This window comes from Oryctolagus cuniculus, chromosome 3, assembly GCF_964237555.1.
Source record: "Oryctolagus cuniculus chromosome 3, mOryCun1.1, whole genome shotgun sequence".
NCBI classification, from domain to species: domain Eukaryota; kingdom Metazoa; phylum Chordata; class Mammalia; order Lagomorpha; family Leporidae; genus Oryctolagus; species Oryctolagus cuniculus.
This window is the reverse complement of record NC_091434.1, coordinates 34,923,359-34,942,401: the sequence shown is the minus strand read 5'-3', so window position 1 is coordinate 34,942,401 and position 19,043 is coordinate 34,923,359. Positions and strand designations below refer to the sequence as shown.

At 39.5% G+C, this 19,043-nt stretch overlaps 1 protein-coding gene across 8 annotated transcripts in view; it reads left to right on the top strand.

Moving 5' to 3' along the window:
• Window positions 1-19,043, top strand: part of PARD3B (par-3 family cell polarity regulator beta) — a 1,151,792-nt gene that overhangs the window by 520,945 nt on the left and 611,804 nt on the right. For all 8 annotated transcript variants that reach the window (XM_051849249.2, XM_070070340.1, XM_051849247.2 and 5 more), the window contains one exon: window positions 14,248-14,357. In XM_051849249.2, coding sequence (XP_051705209.2) covers window positions 14,248-14,357 — 110 coding nt within the window. The remainder of the gene's footprint in view (window positions 1-14,247; window positions 14,358-19,043) is intronic.

The following is a 19,043-nucleotide window of genomic DNA, read 5'->3' as shown; positions in this document are numbered from 1 at the left end:
CATGCTGCATAATATCCAATCACAGCAAACATGTTTCACCAAATATTTAACATTGGTTTTTAGTGTCTTAAACTTAATGTTTGTATAGGTTAAATTTTATCAAGTTCACATCATGGTAGATTATAATATAGTTTGTTATGGTGTGACGTATCAATATTGTCACCTTCATACTATCCAGTTACAATAAATACTAACCTTACATAATGTGGTGCTTATGGATGATGATGTAAAAGCACAGTAAGCTTGTGACATATGCTGGATCAAAGAGGTATGACTTTCAATTTATAGGTATTTCACATTGGTATAATCGGGATGATTTCTAGAACCTATGGGAAAATAGTGGTATAAATTTTCTTGTTCTGAGAATCCCTTAAAAAAATTACAGGTTGGGGGGTAGGGTAGTTGGATCCTTCCAACACTCATGGAAAATCTAGATTGTGCACTTGGCTGCACTTCTGGCCCGTTCCCAGCCTTTGCAGGCATTTGAGGAGTGAACCACCATATGGGGGCTGTGTCTGTCTCTCTCAAAAATAATTTTTTTAAGAGTCACAGATTTCCATACTTCGGTTGGTACGATTTGCTATTCGTATGATTCTCAAAAATCTATTTCTCGAAAATATCTTAAATTCTTTTTTTAAAAAAGGTTTATTTATTTGAAAAGCAGAGTTCCAGAGAGACTGAGAGATCTTCCAGCTGCTTGTTCACTCACCAAATGGCTGCAATGGCCAGGGCTGGGCCAAGATGAAGCCAGGAGCTTCATCCGGGTCTCCCAGTTGGGTGCAGGGGCCTAAGTTCTTGGATTATCTTCCATGGCTTTCACAGGCTCCTTAGCAGGGAACTGGATCTGAAGTTGAGCAGCTAGGACTCGAATCAGCACTCATATGGGATGCTGGTGCTGCAGGTGGAGGCTTTATTAACTCTGCCACAGCGCTGGTCCCGTAAAATATTTTAAATTCTAACAAATGATATCTTCCCCATACATAGCATTAGCAGACTCTCTCTGTTGCCAGATGTCTTCCCCTTACAAGTTAGAACTTTAACGCTGTTAGCAAGAGTAGCTTGACTGTCTTCCTAAAGACTCATAGAAACACGATCCAGTTTTGTACCTATGGCCTTTTGATTTTGATGCACATTGAATTTGATGCCAGCAGTTATACAAAAAAGTCAATAATGATCCGTGGATCATTGCCTCTCTGTGCTGCTGGGTGAATTAGTCTGCTGGGGTAATGTTCTCCAGCTTGTGTAATGGACCTATTTAGTAGCGAGACAACAGCCATATGAAACACCTGGGTGGTCTGACAGAGTGCTTTCAAGTGGATTAGATTTCAGTTATCTACCATGAGGTCACAAAGGCTTGGACAGCTGGGCCAGTTCTACATCAGGGACAGAATATGACCTCCTGCTACAGGATGCATAAGGAAAAAGGTGCCTGAGGTTAAAGCAGAGTGTTGGGATCCAGGTGCAGCTATGGGTCAGCAAATGAGGTCTCAAACCATATTTGCAAATGTTGGAGAAGTCTTCATGCAGGAGTCAGATTTTTCCCCTGGTGTGTTCATTAGGCTTGTTCCCTGCCAGAGAAACCAAGCTTCTGTGTTCTCTGGATTTGGCTACTTTGACCCTTGTTTAGAATTTTAAGTGCTGTTAAATAGAAACTGTGCCCTCCACATCCATCAGAAGAAAGGATCTGAGGGGCCTTTTGTTCCTACACAAAAAGCAATATTTGGGCACATGGACACTGGAATAAAACTTAACTTTTGAGTGTTCCTTAGGAATAACTGTGTCTCCATAACCCACCACTTCTTCCAGTCTTGCCAAGAACTTTCAACCATCCCATAAAATGTAATGATAAAAGGTTTGAAATGCAGCTGGTAAATCAAATAGATTTAAACTGACTTGTGGATGTGTCTCATCTATCAAGCAGGAATTGGTGATTTGAATTTAGTAGTTTGATGTTGCCAGTAATTGTTTGCAACTGCAGCTCAATGGCGTGAAGATATTGCTTATTTTCCCTTTCTCTTTTGGAAAAGGGGTAGTGAGCTGTTCCTTCAGAAGCTATTCTCAACTCATTGGGTGCTATGGCCTAAAATTCAGGATAAACTTCTGGTTCCACAAGTACTAGGCACAGGCCAACATCACTGCGCTTGTGAACCAACCAGCTATAGTACATACTTTAACGTCATTCTAAAGCCCACAGATGCTCTGCTTGGCACATATTGTATTAATCTGTTGAGCCAACATTGGGCTGGGAAGTCTGCACCTGTATGAGATTTGGCTCCTCTGTATCTGATCCAGTTTCCTGCCGTCACTCACCCTGGGAGGCAGCACATGATGGCTCAAGTACTTGGGTACCACTCCCCACATGGGAGACCAGGATGGAGTTCTAAGATACTGGCTTTGGTCTGGCCCAGCCCTGGCTATTATTTGAGGGTGAATCAGCAGATAGATGATCTAAGCCTTTTACCTGCTACACCACAGCGCCGGCCCTCTAAGCCTTTTAAATAAAAATCAAAAATTAAAAAAATTAAAAAATAAATTCACTTTATTATTTTTACAAAGGAATTAATAAATAGACCAACAAGAACCTTCCATTTGTTCTCATCAAGATAGCCATATATTCATATATTTTAACCTGGTACTTTCCAATATGTATTTTAACCTGGTACTCAATATTTGAATAAAAAAGCTATGGATAGTCTTTTTTTATAACTATTTGAAATAATTAAAACACTCATATTTTAAGCTTTTCTAGTAATGTTCTTCATTCCTTCTCTCCTTGATTACTCTTTCCCCAGTCACTTGATTCCTACCTTTTTCTGGCTGAGCAAATCTTAGTGTCTTTGCATTTGTGTCCATATCTAGCCTCTACAACCATGTGCCCATCTTCCTACTGTAAATATTTTAGTCATCCTTTTATACCAACATATCATTTCATGTATCGTCTGCATTTCGAAATTCTGTTTAAAATTCAGCTCCTCCAAAGAATCTTTTCAGGTAAACTCAACTGTTATCTTTCTAGCTATTCTGTGGTTTGCCATAAATCTTATGAATATAGATTAACCTCATAAATATCTAGGATCTAAGACTATAAACTATAGAAAACTGAAAGATCAACAGATGGTGCAGTAGACCCCTTCATAAACCACAGTAATTGACAACGTTGACTCAGGACTTCAGATCTTCTACTGGGATTGTTTAGCGTTGGTGTTGATGTCACTTTTATGCTCATTTATCATTAAGTTGCAAGGGTGATAACTTATGCTACATTAGTGTGAATAGTGTTTGTTTTAAAATAAAAGTTGATGCGAAAGAAAAAAAAAGTGTTAGGTGAAGAGAAACAAAGCTGACAGTAGCAATTTATTTACTTATTGGGGGCATAAACCCTTTCCATGAACCAAAAAATGTGCTTGTCTGGGACATCTTGGACTCCAAATAGAGATTGATCTGTGTGCCCATACCTCTGTTTAGCACCATTTGGTATGCGACTGCTATGAGCCTACCCTTTTAGGGATCCCAAGTGATTGAGAAAGGAGAGTTGCTTGCTATCAAAGGGCTCTCAACGTACTATTATTGTCCAACCTTACTGTCCTCCCTATCACTTTCTCTCTCACATCCCTGTTCAAGAACTTGTGTTATCCTGATCTTAAATGTGTAACTGTATTTACTTACTGTTTTGCTATTTGTCTTCCCCCAGCGATCCACAGACTCATCAAGAGCAGGACCCAGAATGCCTCAAATACTGCTAGGCATAGGTAAATTAAGACACACAGGAAAAGCACAATTCAATAAACATAGCACAAAGCAGGGTGTAACATACTCGATAAAAGATAGAGAAGCAAACTCACGTTTTCTTGGGCTTTTTGTATGCATTTGGGGGAATTGCTGTTTAAGAAAAAGAATAACACAAATAAAAAAATTAACTATAATACACCCAATATATATGCAATTGAATTTTATTTAGCATGAAAAAAATCACAGCCTGCAGGTCTAATAAAGTTAGTTGTTATACTAGAGGCAACAAAATAGGAAAAATAATATTTTATTATTAAGGGTGCATTAATTAACATGGAATACATGCTAAACTTTTCTCAAAAAATTTTTGCTGCATATTTTTAATCACTTTTAGGTGTAATACCATTGTTTAATAGGTCGAATAAATGGATAATTGAATCTATGCTGTAGCATGGTTAATCAAACTTTTTTGTTTATATAATGATATTTAGGATGTATAAACATGCAACTTCATATGTATTTATTTGGAATCCTTGAAGCTATGGGTTTATCTTATGAGCATAGGATTTTTATTTCTGTGCTGCATTTTCAAGTATGTTCCAGTTAGGGGAGAACTTTCCATTTGTCAAAATGTCAGTGAGAACTAAATTATGTGCTTGCAATGTTATGCATCTGGTAAGTGAAAGAATTTTCCATAGGTTAGCTTCTGGCTTTACACATTTCAAGTGTTGTTTATCTTTTAGTACACACGTATTTCTAGAGCCAGTTGCAGAAAGCATATGTTCGTGTTGTTAGGACACCTAGCCTTGTACTTTGTGTCACAAAACTGGGTGAACTGACACAGCAAGTGATGGGAATGTTCTGATACTACTCAGTAATGTAGCTGGCAATAACTAGTGTCTCTGAACCATGTGAAAGTAGTCCACTGTTTTTGAACAAAATATGTCTCCAACTCCATTTTCCTTTAACTGGGTTCCACAAATCCTCTAGGCCATTCCATTGATAGGTAAAAGGAGGAAGAGTGTGATGGAAGGGACATCAAATTTAAAAGAGATGATAGGATTAACTTATTGCCATTACAGTATTTCACATAGGTAAATTTTACAAAGTCATAGAATTATGTAATCATCTTTTTAAGATTCCTCCCGGGATTTTGCAAAGGGTCCATGAAAATGAGAATCCCTGAAGTTGCACTTCATTCATTCATGACATTTTCATCTGAGTACTCCAGAGAAGTAGCTTGTTCATAATGGTTGGGAGTAGACCTTGAAAGAGGGACAGAGTTACAAGAAGTTGAAATAATAGAGAAGGGTAACTTAGAGGTCAGAGGATACAGGACATTTTAGGCTGTGGCTGTGGTCCTGCTGGCATGGACTACACTGCAAAGAATGCAGTCAGCACAAGGTATAATTAGAGATGCAGTGTAGGGAAAGCCACTGGGATCTTTGAACGTCCCAAGATGGAATTGGAGGTCAACATGCATGTGGCACATTCCTTTCCTTCCCATGTACAATTCAAGAGACTTTATTTGGATTTCTTAATCCAGGTGTCTTTATTTGTATTTGTTAATGTTTTCATTCTTTTTTTAGAATATATGCCTTTCAAAGACCAGGGCCCCTTTTTCCTATTGCACTGCCTTTGTAACTTGTCATTCTTCTGAACATAACACTTAAGATCCTGTGTGCATCTTAAGTAGCTTCAGTAAATTGAGACTGTAACATGATTTAAAGCATTTGAAAAAAATGGATATTTGTGTATTTCAACTGGATGAAATGTAGAAATTTCAATAGAAGGAAAAACAGGCAGCCCGGGGAATGTAGCTATGCTATATTTCAAGTTGAAGGCGCAGCCATCTTCCAGGAAAAGTGTACATACCAGTTAATCAGTTAACGTCCTTTCACTTAACTTTATAGCAATGTCACTCCAATTTGGAGCAGCTTTCCAAAGACTAACCGATGCTTTACTATGTGTGTTCTTGTTCCTATCTGTTGTGTAGTCAGTGCATTCCTGTGCTTGCGTTTGTCCCATCGTGTGTTGAATAAGCATGATTTTTGCAATCTCAAATGGAAGAAAAGTAGCACTAAATGTTAGTCTACTCAAACTTCTTTGCTCCTTTTACAGCAGCAATGTGAGTCTCTTCCCTAATGGAGAGACATTTAAGAATAAGTTCCTGGGCTGCAGAAATTTGACGAGGTTGCTCCTGTGTGGTTTTTCCATCACCGTGGTGGACAGCATCTCACAGCTGCTGCATTCATCACAGGCCAGACACCAAACCAGATCAGGCACTCCTGCAGTGAAAGTGATCTCTTCTTAGTACTTTGCTGTAAATTGTGCTGCTATTGATATCACTACCAATTTTTTTATGGGTCTCCAGATATCAGCACTGTGGAGTTTGCTAGGCATCAGTTGAAAAGCCCTATCTGATGCCCATAAAATCTACACAAGGAAAATCTAGTTGTCTCCAAAACAAATGATGTACCACTTTCACTAGTCTTATTTTATTGAGGTATTGACAGGTGTAATAGGAACACTGGCAAGGCACGTAAATCATCTGCAGGAGAGATGTACTCTGAGTGAGGAGTTAGTGTGCCTTCAGCTGTGGGTCAAGCAAATTGCCAGGTATGCCCATGTGACTGTGGGCTGATGGTTGCCTCTTAGATGCTCCGTATCTGCTACCCTCTCCTTTTATTTGTGTCTTTCTACCACAGTCTTTCTTTCTGCTGACTTTTTTAGATTAAAAGAGCTGATTCATTGAAGAGATATCATTCCACTTATTGTTATGCACTTTACTGCACAAAGAAGGTGACCCCACTATAGAAAAGTGTCAAGTGAATAAAAATGGAGCAGAAATCAAGTCCAAATGACTTAGGAACTTAATTTCTCTGACTTCAGTTTCTTTACTGACTATATAAATCATGGGGCTGTCTTTTAGTAGATCTGGGAGAGCCTTGGGTGTAGCTTCCCTAGCATGCTCATTTGGCTTTTGAGAAGCAGGAGTTTCCTCAAGGTAACATCATGCCAACGCCACCCTTGGAAGGCATGTTTTCTGACCTACAACCTCTGTGCACTTGACACTAACATATGGGTATGTCAGACTTATTGAACAAGGGTTACAGGTGTTTCAAGATAATTCAAAGGTGTTCCTCTAGGCTCTGACTAGTTGCAGAGTCTGTTAAGGAAATGTACTGTGCTGTAGTACACCAAGACACAGAGTATGCTGCTTTGTATACCATCAATACTGATGACCTGGCAGGATATATTTTTCCCTATTTCTTTATCCCTTTGCATTTATAACAGTTTTACCCATTTGCAATCCATTTTTATCATCAACATGAACCGCTTAACCACTTCCCCATTTAGAGATATTTTCCTTGAGAGCACTTTTCCTTGTTCATATTCACCTTGGTATCCAAAATGTCAACTACGTTGGAAGAGGAGCAAGCTATCAAACTTTCCAACTATTTTTAGTTGTTGGATAATTCAGTAGCACTGAAGGAATCCCATACAGCAAAAGAAAAGTGAGGCTCCAAAATGACCCGCCCTTACCCCTCTTTGCACACAGGTTTTCATAGTAATCCCAGTCCATTTCTTTATCCTCCCTCACCCCATGTTTTCCTCCAGCCACTCCTCTGTGCCTTTGTTAACACTCAGCCTTCTGGGTACCTTTTCTTTCTGAGGATTTTGGGAGAATATAAAACCCTGGCTTTCTCATTATTTTACACGTGATGCTGGTAATTGACCTATACTGATTCTTTCTCCTTTCCTTTGTTCCCCTCCTGTTTGTCTTCTCACTCATTCGGGAAGCCACTGTAATTCCCAATATCAACCTCATATTCATCTTTCTGAATGCCCAATTGAAAACCCAGTCTTTAGTTTCTCATGCATATCAAGGCAGTTTAGATTCAAAACAAATCATTCCAACCCTCAGTGGGTAGAAGCCAAGATTGGTGTTTTCTCTGAAACAAATCCTAGCAGTTGCCAGGACTTCCCTATTGCTCTTCCAAAGCAAGAAATGGAAGAAGGAATTTAGGTGCTCTTTTGCATTTTCTCCTTTGCTCTGTATATGTAGCAAGTTCCTAAATTTTCCTGCCTCACCCCCCAGTTTCTCTCCCCGTTCCCTTCTCGTCTGCTAACATCCTTTCCGCTTCTTTGTGAACACTTCCCTCCTCTCCATACCCAGGCCTCCTTGTTCTCACAGAATGTCTTAAAAGCACTTTCACTGTGAACACCGCCCTCCCCCACCCCCCCAGCTCTCCAGGTGTCATTCACACTAGCATGAAATGGCACCAAATATTGCTGACAAGCTGGCCTTCTGGTTTTGCTCAGAAAAATCATGAACCATCTTTAAACAAATAAATCCCTGCTGCTACTCACTGTACAATTAAGAACATGTGCCTTTGTGACTTCTGATGTGGAGCTCATGTTTAAAACTAGTGTTTGTTTTCTTTGCTGCCTGCATCAAAATATGTTTTGATACCTTAGGACCTGGGTTTCAATCTCTATAACTGCCTGTCTTTCCAAAACCCCAAATCATAACATTAAATGACATCACCTGTCATTTAAGCCAACTCCATTTCAAATGTATCCTCCAGATGTGGACAAAAACCTATCCAGCTGTGTGTACGTATATGTGCATATCTGTGACTTATAACTAAGTCACAGACATTTATATAGGTCAAGTTTAAATTTGGCTAGCTTTTATATCTTACATGATTTCATTGTTCCACAAGCCTACCAACTTCAGGCTTCAATTAGTTGTAATCTCTTTCAGCATTCTCTTCCTCAAATCGCAACAGGTGACCTACCTGTGGACTACCTTAGTGACATTTAATGGGAACATCGGATAAGTAACTCTTTAGCTCCAGTTTCATCATCTTTAAAATGGTGATTGCTTGAGCATTGGAAGATGCACCATTATTCATAGGCACCTGGGAACTGACCCCACTTTCTCCTCCCATGCCGTTGTGGTTTAACCAAGGCTGATGGCCTTAAAGCCTGGGAGAATATGAGAAATCTAGCCATCTTTTTAAATGCATGTGTAGTGAGTATCTGTGTAAGTTTGCCTTAAGTGAAGCATACACTGTGAGTAGACCAGAATGGTGGTCCAGTAAGAACTGAGTTTTCCTGATGTGGGGAGACCCTATCTTTGAGGATGTGGCTGCATCCCCAGTTGAGGACTCTTCCACTGCTTGTCCATGTAGCTGTCTCTTTAGTTTCCATTAAGTATGAGTCTGGCTAAACAAAATGCGGCTTTGATCCCAGCTACAGTGTGTGTGTTCAAAGGTGTGGGCTGTCCAGTCATCCATATATGATTCAGCTGGAACACTGCACTAGTACTTAACTTTATGTGCACTGAAATGATCCTTGTCTCAATATTTCCTTCTCTAAAAGGTAAGTTGAGGGCAAGCACAAGAAATGCTCATCTTGACATAGTACTTAGTGAAGTCGCAAATATTTAACTGTGTAGGAAAATGAAATTATATAAGGAGTCTTTCCAAAGTTTATGGAAAATTATAGTATGAAAAATTCATGCATGTGTTTCAAAAGTTTTTGCATGTTTTTAATGATTTTTAATCTTATAAGGAAAATTATGTATTTTCTATTTTATTTGCAATAGGCAGCCAGTCAGAGAGAGATCTTCCATTTGTTATTTCATTCTCTACATGCCACAATAGCCAGGACTGGACTAGACCAAAGCCCAGAGGCTGGGGCTCAATCAGGGGACCCCACAAGGATGACAGGGACTCAGGTATATTTGAGTCATCATTTGCTGCCTTGCTGGATGTGTTTTAGCAGGAAGTTGTATCAGAAGTGGAGGACCCAGGACTCATATCCTGGCATTCTGCCATGGGATACAAGTGTCCGAAGTGGCAATGTAACTGTTACATCTCATGCCTGCCCCTAACTTATCTTTCAATTCCATTTGCTCCACTAGCCTTTTTGAAGTACCTACATATAAAACTTTATGCTTTAAAGTACATAACACTCCTTGTTGTATTTTCTCTTTCTCTAGAGGTCTTTAAATTGTGATTTCAAGGAATATTGTACCCAGAGCTGAAATGAGGGCTTCAGCCTCTAAAATCTACCAAGTCTTTTCTCAATTATAAAAAAAAATACTAAGGAACAGTAATTTCTTCCCATTGTAGAACTCAGTCGCTCCCCCATCATTTTTTTTTTTTTACTTTGACCTCTATTATAACTCTATATCTGCTTTTGCACAGAATTAGATTTTACTATTTTCATTTACATGTTATTCTATGAAAATTAAATTGGCTTTTGGGAGTTCAGTTTTTGAGCAGATGAAACACCTCCCCGAAACAGCACATGCTGTCACCTCCTTTCTATTGGAGGAGGTAGGGATTTCCTGCCTGAAAATCGCATAGCAGACACTGCCCTGTCCCCTGCATGCCTTGTTGTACTTCAGCCTCCCATCCATCCTGTGCTAAGCTGTAATCATCCAATTTTAAATGGTGAGGCTGATTCACAGAACCAGTGTTTGATTCCGAGTCACATGGGCCTCACCACTCTGCTGACACAGGACAGTCAGCAGTGTTAGTGTCTCAGCCCTACTGTGTTATAAGCTTCTTCAGAGCAAAGATCATTCTTGTTTGCACCCATCTATACACACACACACACACACATCCAGGAAGTTTCCAAACCGGATGGAGTAGCCTCCCTCTCACTTCTGTTAGCTTTGCTTGTGACATGTGAGTTCTACGCTAATGTATACCCAAGGATCTTCCCAGATCATCTTCAGTTCTTCTAACTCCTTGCTTTTCAACTGACACCAGGACAGAAATATCTTTGCCTTTAGGTTGTAACTGCCTCTTCCTGACAGCCATTTTCAAAGGGGGTTTAGCAATTTTAAAAATAATTCTAGGATGCCGGCGCTGCGGCTCACTAGGTTAATCCTCCGCCTTGTGGCGCCGGCACACCCGGTTCTAGTCCCAGTCGGGGCACTGGATTCTGTCCCGGTTGCCCCTCTTCCAGGCCAGCTCTCTGCTGTGGCCTGGGAGTGCAGTGGAGGATGGCCCAAGTGCTTGGGCCCTGCACCCGCATGGGAGACCAGGAAAAGTACCTGGCTCCTGCCTTCGGATTAGCGCGGTGCGCCGGCCGCGGCGGCCATTGGAGGGTGAACCAACGGCAAAGGAAGACCTTTCTCTCTGTCTCTCTCTCTCTCTCACTGTCCACTCTGCCTGTCAAAAAAAAAAAAAAAAATTCTAGGATGGGTTGTTTAAAACTTTCTGAGAAAACAGTTCATATTTAAAGATGTTCATTATTCATTCCAGTATGAAATGATTTGCACTTGTTAATAACACCTTGCAACAGCCAAAGAAAAATTAGAAGGTGACTCAATAGGAGACATTCAGGTGTGGATTACAGGAAAGCAGGGAAGAAGAAAACTTTTGCTAGTGAACTGAGAGCAGGTTTCAGACAGATTTGGCCATCCGAAAGCTTGTTTAGTTTTAATGTTGCAAATAGTTGATTCTCTGGTTCAAAGCTGAGTCATCATCTTGAAAGAGATGATTGCATTGATTGAATACATGGTATTAAAAATTATATCTTAAATAACTTAACATTTTGTCATTAAAACAGCAGATACTGAAGTGAGGAGATATAAACAGGTATCCCTTCTTTAATATGCATTGTTTAGGATAATACATGGAAAATGCATAGGAAAACAACGCATTATGGTTTCCTTAAGGGAAATCTATCTATTGCCCCAGAAAAGTCATACAGGTACACATTCTGTACAGATTTATATAGTATACATGTGATTCAGCTTAGAAAATAAAAACTAAAAATCGTCAATCACTGCAATTTCTCTTGCTCAATTTGGTTTTCTTTTTAAAGATTTATTTATTTATTTGAAAGGTAGGACAATGTAGTATAAGGAAAGGGGGGACTGAACATGAAGCCACAGCCAGACCTGGTTTATTCAAAGAATAAGCCTGGGAGGGGCTCACTCCCAGGCGAACACACGTGGCAGAGGGCACCTTCCCTTACAGAATAGTGGTTTATGTAGTACAGAGTGGCAGGATGGGGCTTGGGGGTCTGAGCTAAAACTGTGCTGCTGAGATAGTTGGAGCGTTTGGACTGGATAAAGGGCCTTTGAGATAACAGTGTGAGCTGGGAGGGGTTTGGGTTGAGGCTGTGTTGCTGAGATAGGGGGGAGAGAGTTTGGGAGGAGTAGGGAGAGCTCAGGTTGATAGCGGGTCTCTTCAGATAGGGATGTGTCTGACAATCAAGGCAGGGCAGGGCTGGGCAAGGCAGGGTGGGCAGTATTAGCTGAGCAGAGAAATGGGGGCCTGCATGTGGTTATGTAGGTGAGAGATCAACATGAGTCTAACGTACTCTTTTTTTTTTTGTCTTTGCTCCATCAGAAAGGGAGAGAGGGAGAGAGAGAAAGAAATCTTCCATCCCATGGTTCAGTACCGAAATGGCCTCAACAGCCAGAGCCAGGTCACAGCCAGGAGCCAGGAACCTGTATCAGAAACAGAGCAGCCAGGACTTGAACCCTCACTCTGATACCATATGCCTGCATTGCAAGGGGCAGCTTAATGTCCTGTGCCATGACCACTCTTTCCCATTCCCCATCAACTGTTTTCTTTTCTTTTTTTTTTTTTAATTTATTTGACAGGTAGAGTTATAGACACAGAGATAGAGAGAGACAGAGAGAAAGGTCTTCCTTCCATTGGTTCACTCCCCAAATGGCCGATCCGAAGCCAGGAGCCAGGTGCTTCTTCCTGGTCTCCCATGCGGGTGCAGGGCCCAAGCACTTGGGCCATCCTCCACTGCCTTCCCGGGCCACAGCAGAGAGCTGGACTGGAGGAGGAGCAGCCAGACTAGAACCCGGCGCCCATATGGGATGCTGGAGCCGCAGGCAGAGGATTAACCAAGTGAGCCACAGCGCTGGCCCCCTTCAACTGTTTTCTTGATGATGATATTTTCTTTCTTTTTGGTTTGTTTTCTTCAACTCAAGATTAGTATTTGTAGTGTACTCGCGTGCTTAGTGCTTGGAAACAAACCAGAGTTTCACAGTTTGTCCATCTTCTTTCCAACTTTAAAGATAATGCGATGCTTCTAAGGATTCTGCCTTTAGACTGAGTTGTTTATTTCATGTTGCTGATAATTCAGGGGATTCTTGTGAAAGGAGCTTACTCTTCTGGTCACCCATGGGAAAGAAAAAAATATGTTTGTGGGAGACTGGAAGTTTTATGGTACTTTTCCTTGCTTCTACTCTTGTTTTTGTAAAAAGAAAAAAAAATCTCATTTAGAGAACAGTTGCCAGCCGTAAATTCATTGATATGTCAATTGCTCATAAAATTTTTGTGGTATAGATGGAACAAGTGGGGAATACTGAAATGGTATGCTAATTAATAAAAAATAAATAAAGGAATATGAACACAGACTTCTACAGAGTGTCGGTGTCCTAAGTAGCATACTAATTTCTCTTTATGAAAGAAGCTGTGTTTTCAAAATACAACTTCTATCTGGACAAGGATAAAAAATATTAGCAGTTTATTTTTGGAATAAGAAAATTGAAGCACATGTAAAAATCAAGGTTGTAAATAACTTAAAACATGGATAAAAATGTTGTTTTTAACTGAAATGGCTTGAGAGGCTCTGGGAATTATTTTCAGAGTATTGATAAATGGGCAATTGCATTTCAGCTGTTTTCCATTTTTTCCCAAAAGCACAGAAAGAAAAAAGTTAATTTTTATTTGAGTGATTTTTAAACCACAAGCAGATTTTCTTTGAGATTTTTCTCCATAGTGGCCAATTTTGTATGAAACAAGTTATTTTAGTCCTAATTGCAGTCAGGATAGTTAGGCTGCTGGCTTTGCTAAGGCTGAATTTCATTTGAACTTTCTCATAGCAAGATCTTTTTTCAGAATTTAATAACGGAGTCAAATATTTAATAGTGGAATCTTTCATTAAATTAAAAAGAAATCAGGATGTATTTTTGGAAGAACTAACTTATTTTCTTTATCAGTTTTATCTACTTTAGGAGAAATAGAAGAGAATGGAACCTCTTTCTTTTTGTATTTAAATAGACATTAATGGTATAACCCCAGCAAATAATTGATTTCAGTATATACCATCAGTCAGAAGATTTAGGAAGCACCAATGGCAATAATAACTCTACTTCTAGCTCTACTGCACTGACTGTGTGAACCTCTTCATTGTCTACTGGATAATCCATCTTTTTTAACACTAACATACATTTTCTAGATCAGCATTTAGATCACACACTATCAACTTTTGCATTGCCTAATTGGTACAATTGTTTGATTTAAAATGTGAGTAGGAAAAGATGAGATTTGAAAGAATTTTTCCCATGTGTCTTTGAATCAACAGATGTTAAAAGATCATTAAATGGATTAATTTACAAGTATCCATAGAATGTTTTTACATAAAAGCATGTTGTAAAACTTTTAATTAAAGTGTATTGTGGTTTGCACTCTCTTCCCCTCAGTGTTCCTTTGACCTCTGGCCTCTTATTTTATCCCGCAGGCACTCCACTGCTGGTGAGGAGGAGCAGTGACCCATCACTGGGGCCACCTGCTGACGCCCAGCCAAGCGCTTCACACCCTGGTGGCCAGAGTCTGAAACCTGTTGTTGCAGTAGGTGTCCTGCCCTTTGCATTTTTAATGAAAGATCAAAGTGCCTTGCCCTAGACTAACCAGGACTTGGCAGTCTTGAATAAGTTGATAATTAGATAGAAATCTTTTGATAAGATGCACAGCAAATCATTATAATAGGTAATATGAGCTATTAGTAGTATATAGTTACAGTGGTAGCTTTTATTTATGTCGTACTGATTGTGTGCCAAGCACTGTTTAAAAGCTTACATTAAGTCCTGTAAACTTCTACATCAAGGTAAGTACACATTTTTATCTCCATTATACTGAGAATGAAATTGAGGCAGAGGCAGGTTTAGTAATTTGTTTAAGGTCAAATGGCTAGTAAGTGACAAAGCCTGGAATTGAACCCTGCTGACCTGGGTCCAAAGTCCATGTTTTAAGCTGCACACCCATACTGCTTCATTTCCCTCATCTCTGTGCTTAGTTATGGTCAAACATAGTGTTTATTTATTTTTGGTATGTTAACATAACGTTTTGCCAAGCCAAACCAATGTGTATGGTAATGCAGTTTGAGATTGCCAATGCCAGGGGCATGAGGTACTAGTATGGGATTTCTACAGCTCTGCTTTCAAACTGAAGAACAGAATTATATAACTACTATACTTGCAGCAATAGGTTAAGTGGAGAATGATTTTGTGAAGAGAAGATACACTCTTTCTATCTGGAACAGTGGGATCATTCTGCTAAATCCTCCCTTGCTTCGAAGAACTGTAATCACTTCATCTGTTCAAATGCCTTAAGGGTTAGATTTTAATGAATGGCTAAATGTCATTGCAATGGGTGATCTTCAGTGACACAAACATATTTATAAGGCTTCGCAAAGGCTAGTGTCTCCCATTTTCAGTCTCACTATCTATAGCAGCTTAAGAAAAAGACAACATTTTATAGGCATGTAAGGATGCTGAATGAGTTCAACAGTTTCTCCTACTTTGGTATATTCTTAGAAAGAATTAGGACCCGGCCGGCGCCGCGGCTCACTAGGCTAATCCTCCGCCTAGCGGCGCCGGCACACCGGGTTCTAGTCCCGGTCGGGGCGCCGGATTCTGTCCCGGTTGCCCCTCTTCCAGGCCAGCCCTCTGCTGTGGCCAGGGAGTGCAGTGGAGGATGGCCCAGGTGCTTGGGCCCTGCACTCCATGGGAGACCAGGAAAAGCACCTGGCTCCTGGCTCCTGCCATCGGATCAGCGCGCTGCGCCGGCCGCAGCGCGCCGGCCGCGGCGGCCATTGGAGGGTGAACCAACGGCAAAGGAAGACCTTTCTCTCTGTCTCTCTCTCTCACTGTCCACTCTGCCTGTCAAAAAAAAAAAAAAAAAAAAAAAAAAAAGAATTAGGACCCATACCTATGAAATAGGAGTCACCACGCCAAATCATTGGATATTTACTAATATGTTTGTGGCAATATGTTGTGATATTTTTTCTTAAGAAAGCAAGTATCTTAAAAGTTTTTAAAATATAATGTTTTCTCACTCTCCTATTTAAAACTGTATCCTTTTAAGGAAATACATTTAATGGAACATTGGTTTAATAAAAATCAGGTGTATGTGTTCTGCTTTAATGATGTGTACAAACAAAACCAGTATGTGGTATGATGTGTTTTTTTTTTTTAAATCCTCATTGATTGGGACCATGTTAAGCCTAAATGTTTTGCACTGGGGGAAGAGATAAACTCTATAAGTGAGAAAAGAATTGCATGAAAGGGAAGAACCACACTCAGTGCTGACTTTTACGATGTCTGTCTATCCTTAAATGAGAGTGTAGTTGATTAATGTGTCACCAACATTGGCATGCAAAAATACACTACTGCTTATTTCTGTCTCTATCACTTACACTCTGTGCTTAGACCCAATGAAGTGACGTTAATATTGGTTTCCCTAAAGGAAATGAGGGTTCATATCTTTATGATAGATTTCATAGTCTCACAAGAAAATACCATCTATGATTTCCAAGTTGGCATGTGAGGCAGGGGCATACATTATTGCTAATAAAGGTGTACGTCTGAATCTAAGAAGAAATGCTGGACCCAAAATCCTTGTACTTGGTCCTTACACAAATTGCCAAATATGAGTTGAATCCTAATATATTAACAGTAAAAAGGAAACATGTAATTCCTCCTCTCCTCACCCACTATTTTCTCTATGAATGTTGAAATACAGATCTGAGAATCAAAGAGTAGACTCTGGCCCTTGCCTTGTTGTGGAATAGCAGCAAATCTTAGTTTCATGCTTCATTGTATAAACATCTTCATAAATACTTTATTCCTTGATGTTCCAAGGTTTAGACATTGTGTGTCATCCATCTTTCTGTTTATTAGTGCCCAGGAGCCAAGTACATGAATGGTACTCAGCATATATCTTTTGGACATAGTACTGCAAGACACATAAAACTCTGGGAAAAGTCCTACAGGGATCAGTAATTAACCAGCCTGCCATTTAATAAAATCTCACCCAACCATTTTCTATGTTCCCCAGAAAGAAGCTACTAGGTAAATATCTATCTGCTCTGGAAAGAGACAGATAGTTTAGCCCTGGCACGAGACAGAGAGTTTAACTGCCCTACTGTATAACCAGAAGATACAGTTTGCAAGTAAGATATTTAGATATGTCTAGTTTTACCTAGAAGAAAAATAATGACTGTGTGTATTATAACTTTATTCATATATTTCAACATACTTGTGGACTATTTAGAGCTATGCTGTCAAGTATGATAGCTGCTAGCCACATGTGGATATTGAGCATTTGAAATGTCTGATCAGAACTGAAATGTGCTTACATGTGATATACACATTGAATTTTCAAGACTGAAGCATGAAGCAAGTTAATGTAAAAGTTCTCATTAATAACTTTTATATTGACTCCATGTTGAAATGATAATAGGTTTGGCATGTTCGGTTCAGTAAAATATATTAAAATTACATTCACCTGTTTCTTTTTATCCCCCCCCCTTTTTTTCACATGACTGCTGGAAATTTTAAAAGCATGTCAGTAGTTTGTATTCAGTTTTTATTGGACAGTGCAGCTCTAGACTGAAGTAAATTGGGTGTAGCTTAACAAAATGGTCTGAGAACCTCAGGGGATGATCTTCGAGCTCCACGTCATCTCTTGAGTGACAGTGTGATTAGGGTTGCCTAGGGCAATCCTGCTTTAGACTACTTGTTCTGGCATAATTATGAGCAGTGTCCCCACTACCTCTCAGAGATGCCCATGTGTAGATGATAGATTATGTGGTACTCTCTATATAGTCCTAGTCAATTTTGTTGTTTGCTCAAAGAGAAGAAAAGCAGTCTTTCAATGAATCCATGGGAACAGAACTGCCACCAGTCTTACAGTGGAGCACACAGCAGTAGGAATTTTGTGTAAGAAGAACTTAGGCCCCGGAGTACGGACTCGGAGACTTCAGATTCTTTTGCGTCTCTCAGATTCCTTAATTCTACTTGATATTTCCTTCACAACTTCAGCTATACCGTGCTTGATTCCTGTGATTTGATGAGTGAAGATGAATACAGAGAATATATGATAAAAATGTAGCCATATAGCAACCGATATGAAAAATAATTGCTTAAAAAATGTTTCATTGCATTTCAGTCCAGTATCCAAGTGGGGGGTTTCCCAAATCAAAACTTCCATCTCTTAAAGAGAGTGTTCACACATAAGCAATTCACTTTGGCAGGATCCCAAATGGATTATGCTTAAGGAATGAAATTTGCTTATAACATACAGCATAAGAATCTGAAAGGTGAATATTTGCCATGTTTGATTATGTGGAAATATTACCTTTAGAACTACAGTTGACCGTTATTTTTAGTTGCACTTCCTTAAGCTTACCATAGAGGGGAGAGTTTTTGTTGATGCCCAGATACAGGTTTTTTTCAAAAGTTTGAAATATTTCACTTCTTTTGTGAGTGATTGTGTCACTAAAAATTGGTTACCTAATGTGCACTTTCAGACATGTTGAAGTTTTAAAACCAGCTTAAGTTAGAGAAATCAGTTTCTCTGCACGCTTCAAAGTCTCTATGTGGTGAGAATTCACCAAATCTCCGTTATTTATAACAAAGGGCACCACCTGATAAATAGCACAGAAATCCCTTTCTTCATTTTTCATAAATCTACCCAGTTACCAGAATATTATAATTATTAACAGGCAAATAGTAATGGCTGTTTATCTTTCAAGACGATAGCAACTTCAGTTCTGCTGAGTGATTTTGAATTAAAGAAAGGGGATCCTGGGGACAGGATATCTCAGTGAGAGTCTGCTGATTGAAAGTCTTACCTTCCTTTTCCTGATTGTAACCTGGTGTTCTTGGCCTAAGGGCACTCCATAAAACCAGGTCCTTGAAATTGATGTTCCCAAATTTGTGGATGGAACAGAACTCTAAAACAGATGTGATATTTTTCTTAATATCCGGTTAACTACTATGGTTGTTTTGTGTTTTAATGACTGTTTATAGTTTTCAATTTAACCTCAAAGGCAAATTGATCCTGTAGGGTGAGTAAATTAAAAAGTGGATTCCTGAACATTATGATACTGCTGTTCTTCCCAGATAGTAAACAACATTGTTAGCTTTTAAACAGTTACTTGTCTTGCATTACCAAAATAATGAAAATGCTGGTCTGTCCATGTCTATACATAATTTTTTTTTTAAAAAGCTGGCAATACCTGGGGTTGTTAAT